General features: G+C 35.1%; 1 protein-coding gene across 2 annotated transcripts in view; it reads left to right on the top strand.

The window, feature by feature from the left end:
* CSMD3 (CUB and Sushi multiple domains 3) overlaps window positions 1-18758 on the top strand; it is a 1254780-nt gene that overhangs the window by 952844 nt on the left and 283178 nt on the right. For both annotated transcript variants that reach the window (XM_011934353.1, XM_011934352.1), the window contains 2 exons: window positions 6081-6219; window positions 8935-9122. In XM_011934353.1, the coding sequence (XP_011789743.1) occupies window positions 6081-6219; window positions 8935-9122 (327 nt within the window). The remainder of the gene's footprint in view (window positions 1-6080; window positions 6220-8934; window positions 9123-18758) is intronic.

Raw genomic sequence — 18758 nt, 5'->3', positions numbered from 1 at the left:
GTATTTTTAGTAGAGACGAGGTTTCACCATGTTAGCCAGGATGGTCTCAATCTCCTGACCTCGTGATCCACCCGTCTCAGCCTCCCAAAGTGCTGTGATTACAGGCGTGAGCCACTGTGCCTGGCCGATTTATAAGGTTTAAGGAAAGCAGCTATCTCTATAACATTAAAATGCAACGTGAATCTGTAGGTACTGAAGAAGAAGCTGCAGCCAGTTATCCAGAAAATCTAGCTAAGATCACTGATGAAAGTGGCTTCATTAAAAACAGTTTTCAACGTAGATTAAACAGCATTCTATTGGAATAGTGTCATCTAGAACTTTCATTGCTGGAGAGGTGAAATCAATGTCTGGCTTCAAAGCTTCAAAGGACAGGCTGACTCTCTTATAGGGGCTAATGCAGCTGGTGACTTTAAAATAAAACCAGTGTTCATTTACCATTCTGAAAATTTTAGGCTTGTTAAAAATTATGCTATATCTACTCTGTCTGTGATCTATAAATGGAACAATTAAGCTTGGATAACAGCACATCTGTTTACACCATGGCTTACTGAATATTTTAAGCCCATTGTTGAGACCTACTGCTCAGAAAAAAAGATTATTTTCAAAATATCACTGCTCATTGAAAATGTACCTGGTCACCCAAAAGACCTAATGGAGATATGCAAAGAGATTAATGTTTTTATGCCAATAACACAACATCCATTCTGCAGCCCATGGATCAAGGAATAATTTTGACTTTTAAAGTGCCATTATTTAAGAAATATATTTTACAATACTATAGCTGCCAAAGATAGTGATTTATGTGATGGATCTGGGCAAAGTAAATTGAAAACCTTCTGGAAAGAATTTACCATTCTAGATGCCATTAAGAACATTTGTAGCTGGGCGCGGTGACTTATGCCTGTAATCCTAGCACTTTGGGAGGCCCAGGTGGGCAGATCATGAGGTCAGGAGATCAAGACCAACTTGGCTAACACGGTGAAACCCTGTCTCTACTAAAAGTACAAAAAAATTAGCTGGGTATGGTGGCAGGTGCCTGTAATCCCAGCTGCTAGAGACACTGAGGCAGGAGAATGGCGTGAACCCAGAAGACAGAGCTTGCAGTGAGCCGAGATTAGGCCACTGCACTCCAGCCTGGGTGACAGAGCAAGACTCCGTCTAAAAAAAAAAAAAGAAAAGAAAAAGAACATTTGTAAAATTCATGAGAGGCAGTAAAAATATCAATATTATCAGGAGTTTGGCAGAAGTTGATTCCAATCCTCATGGATGACTATGAGGGGGTGTTTAAGACTTCAGCAGAAGAAGAAACTGTAGATATGCTAGAAATAGCAGGAGAACTAGAATCAGAAGTGGAGCTTGAAAATGGGACTGGATTGTTACAATCTCGTGATAAAACTTGAACGAATGAGGAGTTGCTTCTTATGGATGGGAAAATAAAGTGATTTATTGAGATGGAATCTACTTCTGGTAAAGATGCTATGAACATTGTTAAAATGACAACAAAGAACTTCAAATACTACATAACTTAGTTCATAAAAGCAGAGGCAAAATTTGGGAGGATTGTCTCCAAGAAGTTCTGCTGTGGGTAAAATGCAATCAAATAGCATTACGTGCTACAGAGAAATCTTTCATGAAAGGAAGAGTCCAGTGATATGGCAGACTTCTTTATTATCTTATTTTAGGAAAATGCCACAGCTACCCCAGGCTTCAACAGCCACCACCCTGATCAGTTAGCAGCCATCAACATGTAGGCAAGACCCTTCACTAGCAAAAGGATTGTGACTCACTGAAGACTCAGATGACCATTCTCATTTTTCAGCAATAAAGTATTTTTAATTATGTTATGTAGTGTTGTAGACACAATGCTATTATACACTTCATAGACTAAAATATAGTGTAAACATAACTTTTATATGCACTTGGAAACCAAAAAAAGTTTTGTGACTAACTTTATTGCTATATTTGGTTTATTGTGGGGGTCTGGAACTGAACCTCCAATATCCCCAAGGTATGCCTGTGTATACATTTGCTATTATACTTTTTTCATATTCACATATTATTTTAAGAGCCCCAAAGGTAAAATGTGTTGCTACTTTTATTTAAACACATAGCTACAAATTAGATTGTGCATTCATCAGTACAGTCATCTTCACTGTTTGCATAATCAATAATCGAGATGGGCAGAGGTTACTGTGGATACCAGAAGGTTGTTATTACATATTAGTGATGAATACTGACACCTGAGTGGAATATTAAAATAAAATGTAATAAGAGAAACAACAGAGCTTGGCAGAGGTTACTATGGATACCAGAATGGTTTAGAGAGAGTTGAAGGTAGTGCCCATTCCAGGAAAACTTCCTGGAGGCAGTGATGAATCTAAAAACATAAGTTAGAGTTATGTAAATGTAGAAGGGAAACAGACATTTCAGGAAGAAGAAATAAAATAAGTAAAGTCATGGAAGAACAAGGAAATATAAGCAGTATGATAGTATTTGAGTATAATTTATGTGTATACCCTGATGGTTGATGAAATTGGAAAGGCTGTAGGGGTCAGATCATGAAGGCTGTATGGGAAATGGGACATTATATTTTAGACAACATGAAACAGTTGCAGAATTTTATGCATACACATAGTATGATTAGATGTTTTCACTGAGAAAAAAATTAGGGAGTAATTATTTCAATTATCTATTGTAATAATTCAAGAAAGAGAGAAGGGTTAGACCTATTGGTAGAGGCAAGAAAAGAAGGACTAGTTGAAAATAGCTACAAGGTGGGTTTTGGCAGGGCTTCTTGATGAATTGGATATAAGGATGCAGTGAAAAAAAGGGGAGACTCTTAGACCTCTAGCTTGGGACTACAGGTGGATAATACTGCTTATCTAACAATTTAGGAACCTAGGAGAAGAAGCCAACTTGATTTGAGGTTGAATATTTAGGCTATTCTATGTTTGATGTACCGATAGACTACAGAGAGAGATATTCAGTAAAGACTCTGGCATATGGTTTAGACTTCAGCCAAGAAATCTGTAGGAGAAGATAGGGAAGGGTGTTATCAGTGTATAAAAATTAGAAGATAAAAATCTTAAGTTTACATATGGTCAGCAAGGAAAAATGTAACAGTAGAAATTAAGAGAACTAGGTAAGGAACTCAGGAGATCACCAAAATTATAAGGAGATGTAAAGGAAGAAGTGTATGATAATAAGACTGAAGTATGTATAACGACACTGGAAGAAAACCTCAGAAATACTAGTTTCTAAGATTCCAGAAATTAGGACAGTGAATCTAAGATAAAGATCAACAATTAAGAATGACTACAGATATGAAGAGAAAGATAAAGGTAGCAAAGTCTTAACTATTATTATAAATGCAGAAGTCAACTAAGTATAAGCTAAGAAATGTTATATTGGGAGCAAGCTAAGAAATGTTTGCACTGGGTCAATGATTGGGAAGAGAATAAAAGGTAGAAAGGACGATGTAAAGACATCTAGAGGCCAAGCATGGTGGATCACTCCTATAATCCCAGCACTTTGGGAGGCTGAGGTGGGTCCATCACTTGAGCGCAGGAGTTCAAGACCAGCCTGGACAACATGGCAAAACTCTGTTTCTCCAAAAATACAAGGATTAGCTGCACGTGGTAGTGCGTGTCTGTAGTCCCAGTTACTGGGGAGGCTGAGATGGGAGGATCTGAACCTGGGAGGTCAAGGCTGCAGTGAGCTGTGATTGTGCCACTGTACTCCAGCCTGGGCCACAGAGTGAGACCCTGTATCAGAAAAAAAAAAAAAAAAAGACACCAAATCTAGACTGTTAGACTGTCTAAGTAATAGAAAGGTTATTGTGTCTCTCTAAAAGTAATTTTAAAAAAAAATAAATGATTAAAACTTATGATAATTTTTCTCATGTTGAATACCTTGGCACTTTTCTTTGAGAAACAACATAAGAAACATTTTCCTCCTTTGATTTTCTGCTTTTCTAGTCTTGTTAGTCATCTTAATCTGTCCCATAGGTACATACAGCACAGGGGTGCAGAAAGAGATAAGAGTAGACTTCCCCTTCAAAAAGCTTAGTTATGCCAAATTAAAACACACAAACACACACACACACAGAATTTAGTAAGAAGAGACTTTGATTCAAACAGGATTATTGCAAGGAGCAGGGAAGGCAGGGAAGGGACTATTGCAACAGGGAATACTAAGGCTGTAAGATCTGCACCTATCTCAGGAGTTAGACAAAATGTTTTTTTTCTTTTTTAGAGAAGGCTAAACGAAGCTAGAGAGAACTAAATGTGAAGTCAGAGGCAAGGGCAGCCTGATTGAATAGTAGATCAGAGAATGTTGTGCTCTGAATCCAGCCTGTTCTCAGGAAATATACTGTGCTGTCTTAAAGCTGAGAGGGAGACAAAGTTCAGGAGCCCAGAAGAAGGAGGGAAACGTAATCAAAGTTTGTTTCACAAGTATTGTATTCAGATTAATCAGTGAGCCAAGCAGTTCAGCTAGAAGCAAAGAATAGGAACTGGCAGGGTCTGTGGCTGGTCTTGCCATAAACAAGATGGTAACAAAGACAGCTTATCTAAGTTATAATAAGTGAGTCTTATCTAAGTCATATGAGGCAGGGTGTTTCCTTACAGTAAGCCATTTTCAGACAAAAAAGAATGAAAATGGGTAGGTCATAGGGAACTCTCTTTTGTTTTTAAAATGAAAGAAACCTGAACATATTTGTGTATGAAGGGGAGGAAGCCAGTAAAAGTAAGGGAGATAAATAATTGGACAAGTGTTTTGTATAAGGAAGAGAGATTATGTGACCAGGTTAAGGGTGGTATCTTGATTAGGAGGGACTTTATCCTGGGATTGTAAAGAGAAATATTCAGGAAGCATTTAAGCTTGGAGATGGAGGACTATAGAACATTGAAGCAGTTTATGTCTAATCATTTTATAATTTACCACAAAAACGTACAAGTGACAGGAAAGTAGTGGTGAATACATTAAGTCTGAGCAACTAGACACTCTCAATATAGTAAGAGCTGAGACAACTTTTTGAGAGTGACTCAGGTATTGAGACAAGAGTAGCAGAGGGGCATGGAGGAAGGCAGTACCAGACAAAAGGCAATGGAAAAATTACCAAACCATAGTGATGATATTGCATATCTCAACTCATGGAAAGAACAGAAATACTGAAATGTTGGCAGAATCAAAATTCTCTTCCTTACAATACCAGTTTTATGGGTCAAAAAAATTTCATTTCCCTTATAACTGAATGCTCATATTTATCTCAGAAAACTGCAACTTCAAAACCCAGGTGAGAGAAGAATGCTGATGTACTGATTATGTGTAGGAGACATCGTGAGAATGTCAGAATCCTAATCTTAATGTCCCTCAGTTGAGTGTGTGTATTTGTTTGTATTACCCACTCTCTCACACCACCATGAAGACTTCCATATTTTTCTTCATTTCTCTATTTTTTTGAAGATGTCAGTTTCTGTATAATGTATAACTTCTTGAACATAAATTCTGTTTAACAAACTTCAACAGTAATCCCCTAAAGAATCTCTTCTCTGAGTTTCACTGACAATTTTTTGAAGCTCTCCATTGAAGTGTTATGGAAACCTTTGTTTGAAACTGCAGTAATGTACTCAATACATAAATGGTGCCAGGAGAGACATGAAAATAAGCTAAATATCTCGTATCTTATTTTTCTATTTATTATTAGAGGTTTTGTTTTGCTTCGATCTGATTTTTTCTGGTAACCAGAGAAAAATCATCTTTACCATTTTTTTTTAATGCTTTTCTTTTGACATGAAACAAAATAATAATAGAAAGAGAGAAAAGTATATATGCATCCTTTTTGGTCTCTTGAAGCCAATAAAGCAGCTAAATTTTATGTATCCATGTATGTATGCATGTATTCAATATTTTAATGGTCTTTCTTGAAAGATAATGGTGTATCCAAGCTTCAGGTACTATAAAAGTCAGGTCTGTACAAAGCCTCATAAACTCTTTTAGAGAGGTGATTTCAAAAATATTGATAGCTAATAAATTGTATTAATGTTTAAAGAGATTTTATTTATTTGTTTAAATTAAAGCACCCTGTGGAGGCAATTTAACAGGATCTTCAGGCTTTATTCTTTCGCCAAACTTCCCTCATCCATATCCGCATAGCAGAGACTGTGACTGGACTATCACCGTCAATGCAGACTATGTTATCTCCTTGGCATTCATCAGGTGAGTTCTTATATATTTCCACGTTAAAAAATATATTGCTTGGCCATTTTGCTTTAGCATTTGCACTAGACAAATTCTTATTTCTATATATAGCATTTTTGTTATTTTTTACTAATCCCAGTGCTAATACTTGTTTTAGCTTTGCCACTGTCATTCGTGTTACCTTGGGCAAGTTAATTATTTGAGTGAGCCTCCATTTTCCCACATGAGGCTAATAGCTGGCATCACAAAACCTGGCCTCTTTCCATGAATATTTCATTGGAAGTGTTAGGTAATAGCAACTCAATGATTTTCCAAGTAGAAAAGTCCCCAGTCTTTATTGTCCAAGGCTGATGTAATCAGTATGTTGACTCCAGTAACACAATTCCTTTTTCTGCCACCAATGTGTTAAAGCCTCTTAGTATTTGTATGAAATGTTAAGCTTAAATATTCAATATTTTCTAATATATTAAGGCCAGTTTGTTTTTCCTAAGTAAAGATAACTTGAACTCATACAAATTCAGCATAATTGTAAATAAATAAAATTTTTATTTTTGTAATTTGTAGTGGTGCATTGCTAATTAGTAATACCAAAGTGACAACAATGATAATTTTAGTTTTATGCCAGGATTCTGTTGTAAGACAAATTCCCAAGCTAAATACTATTATTATCCCCATTTTCCCAATTGAGGAAACATCAATACAGACATTAGAAATATCAAAATGGATGATACAGGGCTTAGTTTATGTATGAAATTATTCTAGTTAATAACTTCATGTAATTACATGAAGTACATGAACTAAATTTGATTTCTAACTCTATCATTTATTATGTGACTTTAGGGAGACCACTGACTTTAAAGAGCCTTAACGTACTCATCGGTAAAATGAAAATCATAGTCTCTTCCTTATACAGCAGGACTATTGGCAAGATGAGTTAATATTTATGAAAGTACCTTGTAAAACATAAGGTAATATTAGCGTGCACTGTCCTTTCAGTTTTTCAGAAAAAAAGAAAACATAACAACTAAGACTAAAATTTCCTTAAAAAGAATATTTTTTATTTTAATTTCATTTTCAAAGAAGTTGCAATACTTCAAGTATTGATTTAGTCCCAAACTATAAATTAAAAATAAATATACTATGTTCCATTGTTCAATAATCTTTCAGCCTTCCATGCATAATAAATATTCCTGTGTCATTTACAAAGCCGTTGTTTCTAGTGATTCTCCCAACAGAGACAGTCAAGGAAGTTGTAATTAACATCAAAGTTTAATGTTGGAAGAGATGAAATTCAGAAGTTGTGTTTTATCTCAGAACAAGGTAATAAGTAATGAAATAAAGTTTAATCTTCTAATTTCTGCTATGTTATTATACCTACAGTTACCAAATTCAGGCCTCAGATCCACTGAAAAATTTCAGGATAAGTTAATTGAATTACATTTTTGAAGCTACTGAATAAATTAAAGCAAAATATAATAGTGTGATGGTCTCCCAGTTTTCTCAAGTTAGAGGGGCCCATATATAAAAAAGGTCTGGGAACCTCTACACTCTCCCCTTCTCTCTTTACCACTCTTCATGCACAAGTAAAATGAGTAGCTGGACTCTTCTTTCCTGTACATGAATATGTAAAGGATGAGAATTGTGGAAAGTTAACTTCTATAAATTCTTTAAGTTTGGAAATAATACCTTTCACCTAACAAATCTCTTGTTTAGATGCAGGCAAATACGATACAATTTGACAAAATAGTTTTTCTGCTGATGAATGTTTAACAATGGCAAGTGTTACTGGTTATATCATAAACTGGTTGACTTTTCTTGCTGGCCTAAATTAATCTATCCTTTTCCCCATGTTTCTCTACCACAGTATGAGTTAGGAAATAGAGAAATTGATTGTGTATCTCCTGTCTTCTAAATATATGGGTTCCATGATCATTGTGGGACAATTGTTATACTTTTGAAGGTTGTTAAGGCAAGTTTATTATGCAAATCTTGTAATATTAACCCAACTGATTTGAATCATTTACATGCTAAAATATCCTTTTTCACATTATGTAATTCTGATAGTGTATTGGTTTGATATCTCCTACATTAGGTTTTAAAAGAAGAAAACATATTTACTTTCAGGAAAAAGAATGTCTAATACAATGTGCAAAGCTTCGTTTGAGTTATTTAAATATAAATAATATATTTCAACTTTTGATTTCAGCTTTTGTCTATATCTGATATATAGAGTTAAATTTTTTAGCAATAAAAGTGCTCATAAACTTTGGAGTACTATTTATGAAGAAAAAAATAGTTTGTGTTTTCATGATGCAAAATATATGGATGAAAAAGTTTTAAAAACACATATTATCCTCTGCGTAAAGTAACTTGCATAAGAACATGTCACTAACAACGGCAGAAACAAGGCTTGAACTTACATTCTGTGACTCCAAATCCTGTATCTTTTCATCAATTAACTCTTTGTCTTATAATCACTTTATTTCTTCTGCATACAATGTCAACTTAAAAATATGTAAAAATGTTAAGATTTTTTTTTCTTTTCCCCTGCTTATTTGATATTTATATTAAATATGTTGTTGCCAGGTGATTTTTTATATTAGCTTATTTTGACAGTGTCTTTTATTATTTGTAAGCACTGAATTAATGTTTGATTATGTAACTATTATGGTTAATAGCCTAATAATAATTATCCTACTTCCCTTTCTTTCTTTCTTTTTTTCTTTTTTTTAGTTTTAGCATAGAACCAAACTATGACTTCCTCTATATCTATGATGGACCAGACAGTAATAGCCCACTGATTGGAAGTTTTCAAGACAGCAAGTTACCAGAGAGAATAGAAAGCAGCTCAAATACAATGCATTTGGCTTTTCGGAGTGATGGATCTGTTAGTTACACTGGATTTCATCTAGAATATAAAGGTAAATATGAACATTCCATGTTAGTTTCATGATTTAAATTATAGATATTTTATACAGGAGAATAATTTTGTATGGCCCATTGTTAGTGGTTAGTTTTATGTGCATTTTTTTTTTTTTTGAGATGGAGTCTCGCTCTGCCGCCCGGGCTGGAGTGCAGTGGCCGGATCTCAGCTCACTGCAAGCTCCGCCTCCCGGGTTCACGCCATTCTCCTGCCTCAGCCTCACGAGTAGCTGGGACTACAGGCGCCCGCCACCTCGCCCGGCTAGTTTTTTGTATTTTTTAGTAGAGACGGGGTTTCACCGTGTTAGCCAGGATGGTCTGGATCTCCTGACCTCGTGATCCGCCCGTCTCGGCCTCCCAAAGTGCTGGGATTACAGGCTTGAGCCACCGCGCCCGGCCTGTGTGCATTTTTAAATGCAGATTATGTACAGTTCATCTGATAAAAGCGTTCTCACAGTAGACTTTTCTTATTAGTGAGAAGGAAATTAGCATTTCCCTAATTACTACCGAAGGAAATGTATCAGGCAAACAAATTAGCAATTAGTATATTGGAGGAGTTGGCTGGAGCCACACAATATTAAAAGACAAAAAATGCAAAAAAAGTCTCATTTTTTTAGAAGCTGAAGTTTCAGTCAAATACCTTCATTTGGAGAACACTTTCAGTGATAAAGGGAACAAAGTAGAGGATAATTGTATTTCAGAAAGCATGTAAGTTGGGTGCCATCACTCATGCCTGTAATCCTAGCACTTTGGGAGGCCAAGGCAGGAGAATTACTTGAGCCCAGCAGTTTGAGACCAGCCTGAGAAACATAGTGAGAGCACATCTGTACTTTTTTGTTTTAACTAGTCAAGAGGGGTAGCATACATCTGTAGTCCCAGTTACTCAAGAGGCTGAGGCAGGAGGATCACTTGAGCCCAGGAGATGAAGGCTGCAGTGAAATATCATGCACTGCAGGCCAGCCTGGAAGAGCAAGACCCTGTCTCTAAGAAAATGTACACAGATACTTAAATATGTCAATATTCATAATAAGGAAAACAAATATAGTTATAATGTTTTAGAATACTTCTGCTAGTGTTAAAATGAATTGTGTTAGAATGCCTGTGGATATTTATGATTATATTTTTCTAAAATTTTGTAGTTTATGTCTACAGGAACAGATTTATATTTAGATTGCATAAAGTTTAAATTTATTTTGCAACTACTGAGTCCATGAAGGGCATACTGATAATTCATCTGAAGTTGTCAACTGATTTCTGAAAATACATGCTTTGATTTGTTACCACCTTTTGTTTAATATTTTCAATAACTGAAAATTATATAGAATAATGAACTGCAAAGCATCCATCAACCAACTTGACAAAAATTATCATTCTGCTATATTTGCTTCAGATCTCTTCATTCTTGTCTTAAAAAATCAAATATCGCATATACAATGGAAACTCCTTTTGCATTTGCCATAGGAACAGGGGTTAGTCTCTCCAGGGCTATCATAAGAGGTCACAATAAATTTCACAACAACACATGATATGGGTAAGAAAGATGTTTTTAGGGAAATGAAACTCACAAGTCAGCAAGAAACAGATGCTTGGAGTCCTCCAATATCTCTGTCATCACTTGGAACTGTATGCCAGGTCAAAGGTAACTGCTGGACTTAAACAATATAGTTTTCATTCCAGTGGAAAGGCTGATCCCTCCGTAAGTCTCTCATTTCACAAGAAAAAGCAGGAAAATGGCCTTGTTAGTAGGAAAATATGCAGGCCATTTGGCACAGACAATGAGGTTTAGGGTGCTGGCTGTTTATTGGGGTTTTCTGCAAATGCTACCTGCTCTGTATCAGAAGATGCTTGGGGGAAGTTTAGACCTTGGGTTTATGGGTTAGAAACTCTTTTAGGGAGAGTGAGCTTGACCGCAACATCACTGTAACCACCTGGTAGATAATTCCCTTACCATTTGTGGGAACCTGGCTAGCTGACCATCTAGGCAAACCATCTTGAGCATTCAAGGTCATTTTTCAGACATTCCTGCTCTTTTCATGCTGGTATTCCCCCTAATCCTGAATTTGATACTTATCCTTCCCATGTATTTATGCTTGTACATATTTTTATATTTCTTATTTTCATACAAATTTTGTATTTTTATTATGTATGTATTCTTCTGAAAATTGATTTGGCCCCTTATGTTGTTTTTGAGATTTATCAAAGTTAGAAGCATGTAGCTTTAATTTATTAAGTCCTTTATGATACTCCACCATATGGCTATATCAAAGTTAATATATAAATTTGTCTGCTGATAGACATTTAGGTTGTTCTAATTTATTACTACCAGAAATGAATGATGATGAAATGAACATTCTTTTACATGTCATCTTGAATATATCTGTGGGACTCTTTTTAGAACATCTGTATACTTAAGAGTGAGATTACTAGGTCAAAGGGTATGAATCTCTTCAATGTAACTCTATATTGCTGAATTACTCTCTAAAAAGGCTGTACCAATTTAAACTTTCAAAAATCAGAGGATGAGAGCTTAGAAATTCCACAGTTTTTAAAAACCAGTGCTTTTGTTAAACTTGTAAGTTGCTAATCTTATTAAATGATATCTCATTGTCGTTTTTATTGCCTTTTCCCTTATTACTATTAAGTTGAGCATCTTTTTCCTATTTTGCATACTGACGTTTTCCTCTTTCTTCCTTCCTTTCTTTCTTTCTTTCTTTCTTTCTCTTTCTTTTCTTTCTCTTTCTCTCTCTCTCTTTCCCTTCCTTCCTTCCTTCCTTTTTTTCCTTGAGATGGAATCTTGCTCTGTCACCCAGGCTGGACTGCAGTGGCGATCTCAGCCCACTGCAACCTCCACCTCCTGAGTTCATTCAATTATTATTAATTGCTTCAACTATAGTCCCAAGTTTTAACTATGATGTATATTGCCTCTGAATTATTACTCTCTATTACAAAAATATATTATTGAAGTGGTGTTGTTGTCTGAGATAAATACCCAGGATTTGCCATTTGGCACCAAGAAGATTAAGGACAGGGACAAACATGAGGAATGAGTTTAGGGGCGAAGGTTTAATAGGCAAAAAAATAAAAATAAAAAGACAAAGAAGACAACTCTCTCTTTTTCGTAAGGGAGGGGCATCCGAAAGGGGAAAGCCGGCCCCGCTGTTAACTGTGTCAGATTTTATAGGCAGGCTTGAGGTGGCGCTGTCTGAGTTACCTAGGACCCATAGACTGGTTTGATCAGGTATGACATTTACCTAGTGTGTGGGGAAGGCTGGTCGCTCCACCCTAATCTTCTTATGCAAAAGGAGCATTTGTCTGGCAGGGGCTATACTGTCTTTTTCTTACTGTACTCGAGGTTTGGCAAGGGCAGATGGAGCCCGCATTTTGGAGATGCCTAGTCCCAGGTAGCCTTTTCCTGTGGACACAACTGTGAGCCTTCACCTGTGCAAGTTTCTGGCTTGCCTGTCTATGTCTGCAGCTCCATTTTACAGGTGGCTCTGTGTTAGAAAAGAAAGTGATTTGAGGGCTGCTTTTCATTAAAAGGAAAACCTTACTATCTGCCTAAGTAATTTCTTTTTAACTCCTGTATCATTATCCAATTGATTTAGTACCATCTGATTGAGCTGTAATTTTTCTTCCTTATACTCTCCTTGTCTGGTTTTGATACCAAGATTACACTACCTGCCTAAATTTGGGAGCATTCTCAATTTTCTAGTCTTGAGAATAGTTTGTATAAGACAGGATTATCTGTTTCTTGAATGTTTTCTATAACTAAAACTACGGACCCAGTGATTTAAGGTGGTGAAATTTTAATAGTTGTAAATATATTTAGATTTGCTTTTTTACCTTAGATTTTAAAAAATCTTTTTCTAAAAACTAGTTCCTTTTATCCATGATTTCACATTTATTGACATGAAAATATTCACAGTATTTATCTTACTTTCTTTGCTGCTGCATGTTTTTGTTAACACTGTTTAATATTTTTATTAATACTGCTTTTATCTATGCTATTTCCTCCCTTTTATTTTCTCTAGATTTGCTAATCCTTTTCCTCATTTCTTGAGATAAATACTACTTTTTTTTTTTTTTTGAGACGGAGTATCGCTCTGTCACCCAGGCTGGAGCGCAGTGGTGCAATCCCGGCTTACCACAGCATCCCTGATTCAAGCAATTTTCCTCCCCAGCCTCCTGAGTAGCTGAGATTATGGGCGTGCCCCACCATGCCTGGCTAATTTTTGTATCTTTAGTAGAGATGGGGTTTCACCATGTTGACCAGGCTGGTCTCAAACTCCTGACCTTGTGATCTGCACCCAAACAACAGGGTTTACAGGCGCAAGCCACCACACCCAGCCAATACTGCTTGTTAATTTGCAGTATTTTTTCTCTTCTGATAATGAGCTTTTGGATCTACACATTTTCTTTAAGAACCTCTTTAGCTGCTATGCAAAAGTTTTGATATGTAGAAATTTATCATAATTTTATTCTAAATTGGTTATAAGTATAGCATTATGATTTTTCTTTGCTGAAGTGCTACTTAAAAGTATTTCAAACTATCAAAACAAAATTTTAATCTATAACTTATTATATTATAAATTTCTATTTTACTTGCGTGATCAGAGATGTATGATTCTGATTCTTTGGCTTGTCATAGGATTTGTTTTGTGGTCCATTGCATTGTCAACGTTTATGTTCCTTGTGTACTAGGAGAGAAATTTGTATCATCTAATGAGTGCAAGTTTTTTGTATACATCCAATAAATTCCCTAGTTATATTGTTAAATATTCATCTTCTCACCGTTTTTTAACCTGTTTGGTCTAGCAATTATTGAAATAGTTGGGTAAAATCTACTATTCTTAACTTGCCATTTTTCTTAAAATTCTTACCACTTTTGTTTATATATTATGAAAGCCTGTTTTCAGGTGCATATAAATTGAATTTTTTCGGTTTTTTTCATATCTTGGATTTAGTATATTTACACTTACTAGCCTTTTTCTTTTATTTTTTGCTTTATATTTCTTTTGCTTTTTCTGTATTCCTAATTTCAAAATCTTCCACTTGCTACCAAATAATGTCAATATTTGATACTTTCTTTCTTATTTATTCACTTATTTATTTTTAAGTTTACTTACTATGTGCATCCCCCTCACTCCAGTAACCCCCTACACATATTCTAAAATACAAGTTTCTTAAGAGGAAAGCCCTTGTCTGTTCATTCATCACTATACACTAAGTGCCAAGAATAGTGCCTACACACAGTAGTTATTCAATTTGTTACTCGATTGGTTTTGAGCATTGCAAAGAAGTGTTTTCTGTTTTAAAATCAAGTCAGAATTCGAATATTAGAATAATAACATTCTTTAAATGTAAGAAACCTTAGAATTGTATTCCTGTTCTAAATTTTATACATGAGAACTTGGCTTAGAAATAGCTACCTGCAAGCTGAAAGGCTTATACATGTGACCTGTTTAAAAAAGAAAGAAAGAAACCTTTTAGGAAATCTGTAGAGATAAAGTGAGGTTCTACTGTAAATTAATATTTAGTAAAACATTTCCAAATATCACTATGATAAAAGTTGCAGCAAGAGTATCTCACTAGAAATCCAGTGGAAGATGGTCCTGATTACGACTTTCTTTCTCATGGAAACTGGTCATGATTTTATAATGCTTTTTCTAGGTAACACTCCATGTAGCCCTTACTAAAGCCAAGTAGTTAAGCAATTGAGATAAAAACTTATTTGCTATTATCTCAGCTAAATGTACGTCCTTCCTTATTTCCCCAGCTTGATCAATTTCAATGTTTTCATCACTTCCAAAAACGTGATTGATACTGTCATAGATAAAGAACTACAAATATATTTTTTTAATAAAAGATATTATTTACTATGCACTTACTCTACTGTAGGTTCAATGATTAGACCTCATTAGTAGGCATGGGAAGGATATAGATAATGCATGTATAAATGCAATAAAAACATTACAGAACAATCTTATAAGTATTGTTATCCCCATTTTACAAAGGATGCAATTGAAAATCTAATTGTTAAAATGATTTGCACAAGACTACATAAATTATTGTTACCATTAAGAATAAAGGCAAAGAAAAATATAAGCATAGGTAGAGAGAAATACATAATTATCCCATTAACTACATCCTTCTTCCCCACCCACTGTCTTCACCTACAATACCAGTACCTATTTAGACACAATTCCACCAAGTCTTATTTGTATACACCAGATAATATTTCCTTATAATAATGTTCCCGAGATCCAATCTCATTAATTCTCTAACCTGGTCCTGAAACCCAAACCCCCCGCCCTGTTTATGGGAAAATCTCATTGCTCACTTCAGGGTCTCCAAGGTCTGTCTTATCAGCTTCCTTATTTCCTATTCATATTTTAATAAATGTTTCCTGTCTAATTGTCCAGTTTCTTAAGGCTAACAAAGTGGTGCTGATGTTTATAATGATCATTGAAAAATGAACATCTCATTATTTTCAACATAAAAATATGCACACCCAAATAAATGGATACATACACTGAGGCCCCAGATAGTAAAAATATTTTTCTTTATCTTTTGTAACATATATCACATACCTTGACTTAAGCATGTTGGTTTCTATAGCACTTAAAAAGTAATTAGTGATCTTTTTCCTTTTAAAAATTTTTAATTTTTACAGGTTCATAGTAGGTACATATATATTTATGGAGTACACGAGATATTTTGATACAGGTGCACAATGTGTCATAATCATTATCAGGGTAAATGAGGTTTCCATCACCTCAAGCATTTATCATTTATTTATGTTACAAACATTCCAACTATATTCTTTTAGTTATTTTTAGATATACAATAAATTATTGTTGACTGTAGTCACCCTGTTGTGCTATCAAAGACTAGATCCTTATTCATTCTATCTAACTTTGTTTTCATACCATTAACTATCCCCACTTTCCACCCCTTACCCTTCCCAGCCTCTGGTAACCGTCATTCTACTCTCTGTCTCTACAAGTTCAATTGTTTCAATTTTTTGTCTACCACAAATGAGTAAAGACATAAGAAGTTTTCCTTTTTTATTTTTAATTTTTGTGGGTATACAGTAGGTATGTACATTTAGGGAGTATATGAGGTATTTTTATACAGGTATGCAACGTGTAATGACCAACATCAGGGTAAATGAGGTATTCATAATCTCAAGCATTTATCCTTTGTATTACAAACAAACTATACTCTTTTAGTTATTTTTAAATGTACAATTAAATTATTATTGACTATAGTCACCCTGTTGTGCTATCAAATACTAGATCTTATTCATTCTTTTTAATTATTTTTTGTACCCATTGACTATCCCCACTTTTCCCCCAACACCTCCACTACCCTTCCCATAAATAAGTAAGAAAATGCAAAATTTGTCTTTCTGTGCCTGACTTATTTTACTTACATCCTCCAGTTCCATCCATGTTGTTGCAAATATTTCATTTTTTTTTATGGTGGAATACTACTTCATTGTATATATATGCCACTTTTTTATGTATATATTTGTCTGTTGATGGACATTTTAGGTTGCTTCCAAATCTTGACTATTCTGAGCAGTACTACAATAAACCTGAGAGTGCAGATATCTCTTTGATATACTGATTTCTGTCTTTAGGATATATACTAGCAGTGGGATTGCTGGATCATAGGGTAGTTCTATTTTTAGTTTTTTGAGGAACCTCTATACTGTTGATACTGTTCTCCATAGTGGCTGTGTTAATTTACATCCCCCTCAACAGTGTACAAGGTTTGCCTTTTCTCCCCATTCTCACCAGCATTTGTTATTGCCTTTAATTAAAAATTAAGACATAAACTTTATTGTATATGTTCACTTCTAGCTCTAATAAAACTTATATATATATATACACACACATACATACATACAAACATCTATTTGTATTCAGCAGAAATAGTATTAAAATAAAACTAAAATATTTTAGATGCAGCAGATCTAAAATATATCTTCTGACATATTTTATTTGGAGACTCTAAGGAGGCAAAATACTCTTTTACCTAGTATCTGTTCAGTAGGCAAATCACTATTAAGCAGATAAAATTAATTATGCATAAAAATAATGCTAATAACTTGTCTGCCTCATAATTTTTATTCGGAAACTAAAATCAGCTTTCGAGCTACTGCCTAGACATTTATATAAGTATTCTCCAGGTGTTTTCGAAATTTCCAGGTGTAATTGCTATGACACACATGGATATAAACAAAGGCAGTATTATTCATAGAAAGCTAGTCACCAAGGATTTAAAACAGCATATAAACATTATAACAAGATAAGTGCATTCTCTCAAATTGAGGCTAGCAATGTAAAACTGTTGCAGAGTCAATATTTTTAAATTTGTCAAACATGTTTCCCTTTCCTCAAAAAACAGGATGCTTGCATTACAGTTTCACTCACAGTTATTGAAACATTGGGGAAAACTTCAAGGAAGGAGAAAGCAAACTTTTCAGAAGATGAGTATTAGGAGAATAGACTTGTCAAAGAAAGTAATTCTTTTAGGCCGGGCGTGGTGGCTCAAGCCTGTAATCCCAGCACTTTGGGAGGCCGAGACGGGCGGATCACGAGGTCAGGAGATCGAAACCATCCTGGCTAACACGGTGAAACCCCGTCTCTACTAAAAATACAAAAAAAAAAAAAAAATTAGCCAGGCGAGGTGGCGGGCGTCTGTAGTCCCAGCTACTCGGGAGGCTGAGGCAGGAGAATGGCGTGAACTGGGGAGGTGGAGCTTGCAGTGAGCTGAGATCAGGCCACTGCACTCCAGCCTGGGGGCAGAGCGAGACTCTGTCTCAAAAAAAAAAAAAAAAAAAAGAAAGTAATTCTTTTAAACAGAAATTTAAATCCTTCATTTACCCTCCAGGGACTTAGTTCAATTTCATGAAGTCCAGCTGTACATGACAGGTTTCTGTTCTGTCTAAAAATTACATTGTGTTTTCCTGCTTGTTTAAGGGAAGGTACAATGTAAGGTTTTATTTTTATAAATAAACAAATCAATCCCTGCATCACTAAAGCCCCATTCTTAGTGACCAAACTAAGTAGTCACCCTGCTGGTTCTTTCATAAAAAGAGTTGTGTGAGTATTTTATATGAAAAGAAATATATTCCATGGTTTGGGACAAAATTTTTATAGAGCAGCTGAGTATAATGTATGGAGTGCAAATTTTTTGTATATGTATCAGTGTGTGTATGTGTATGTGTGCTTGGGAGAACATCAAGTCATTTAGCTCTGGTTTGAAACTCAGGAATCACATTTATCTGCTTGCACATATCAGCACACCTCCTCCCCTACAAACTTCCCATCGCCTTTTTACCTAATCTGTTCTTTATTCTCTCAATGCTCACTTTAGATACCACTTTTTCAGTGAGGTTCCTGAATGCTTCCCTTTACACGGCATTCCAGAATTGCAAGTCTTTATTTAATATAATTCCTTTTTTTAACAGACTGTAATTTCCATGAGTGCCAGAACATTTTCTGATTGTCCACTGCTACATTTTCAGAGTTAGTAGGGTAGTGAGCCCTTACGTAGTGAAAGAAAGAAAAGAAAAGAAAAGATAAGAAAACAAAAGAAAAGAAAAGAAAAAGAGAGAAAGAAAG

This window comes from Colobus angolensis, unplaced genomic scaffold (assembly GCF_000951035.1).
Source record: "Colobus angolensis palliatus isolate OR3802 unplaced genomic scaffold, Cang.pa_1.0 Scaffold134, whole genome shotgun sequence".
Classification (NCBI taxonomy): Eukaryota; Metazoa; Chordata; class Mammalia; order Primates; family Cercopithecidae; genus Colobus; species Colobus angolensis.
This window is presented reverse-complemented; position numbering and strand designations above follow the sequence as displayed.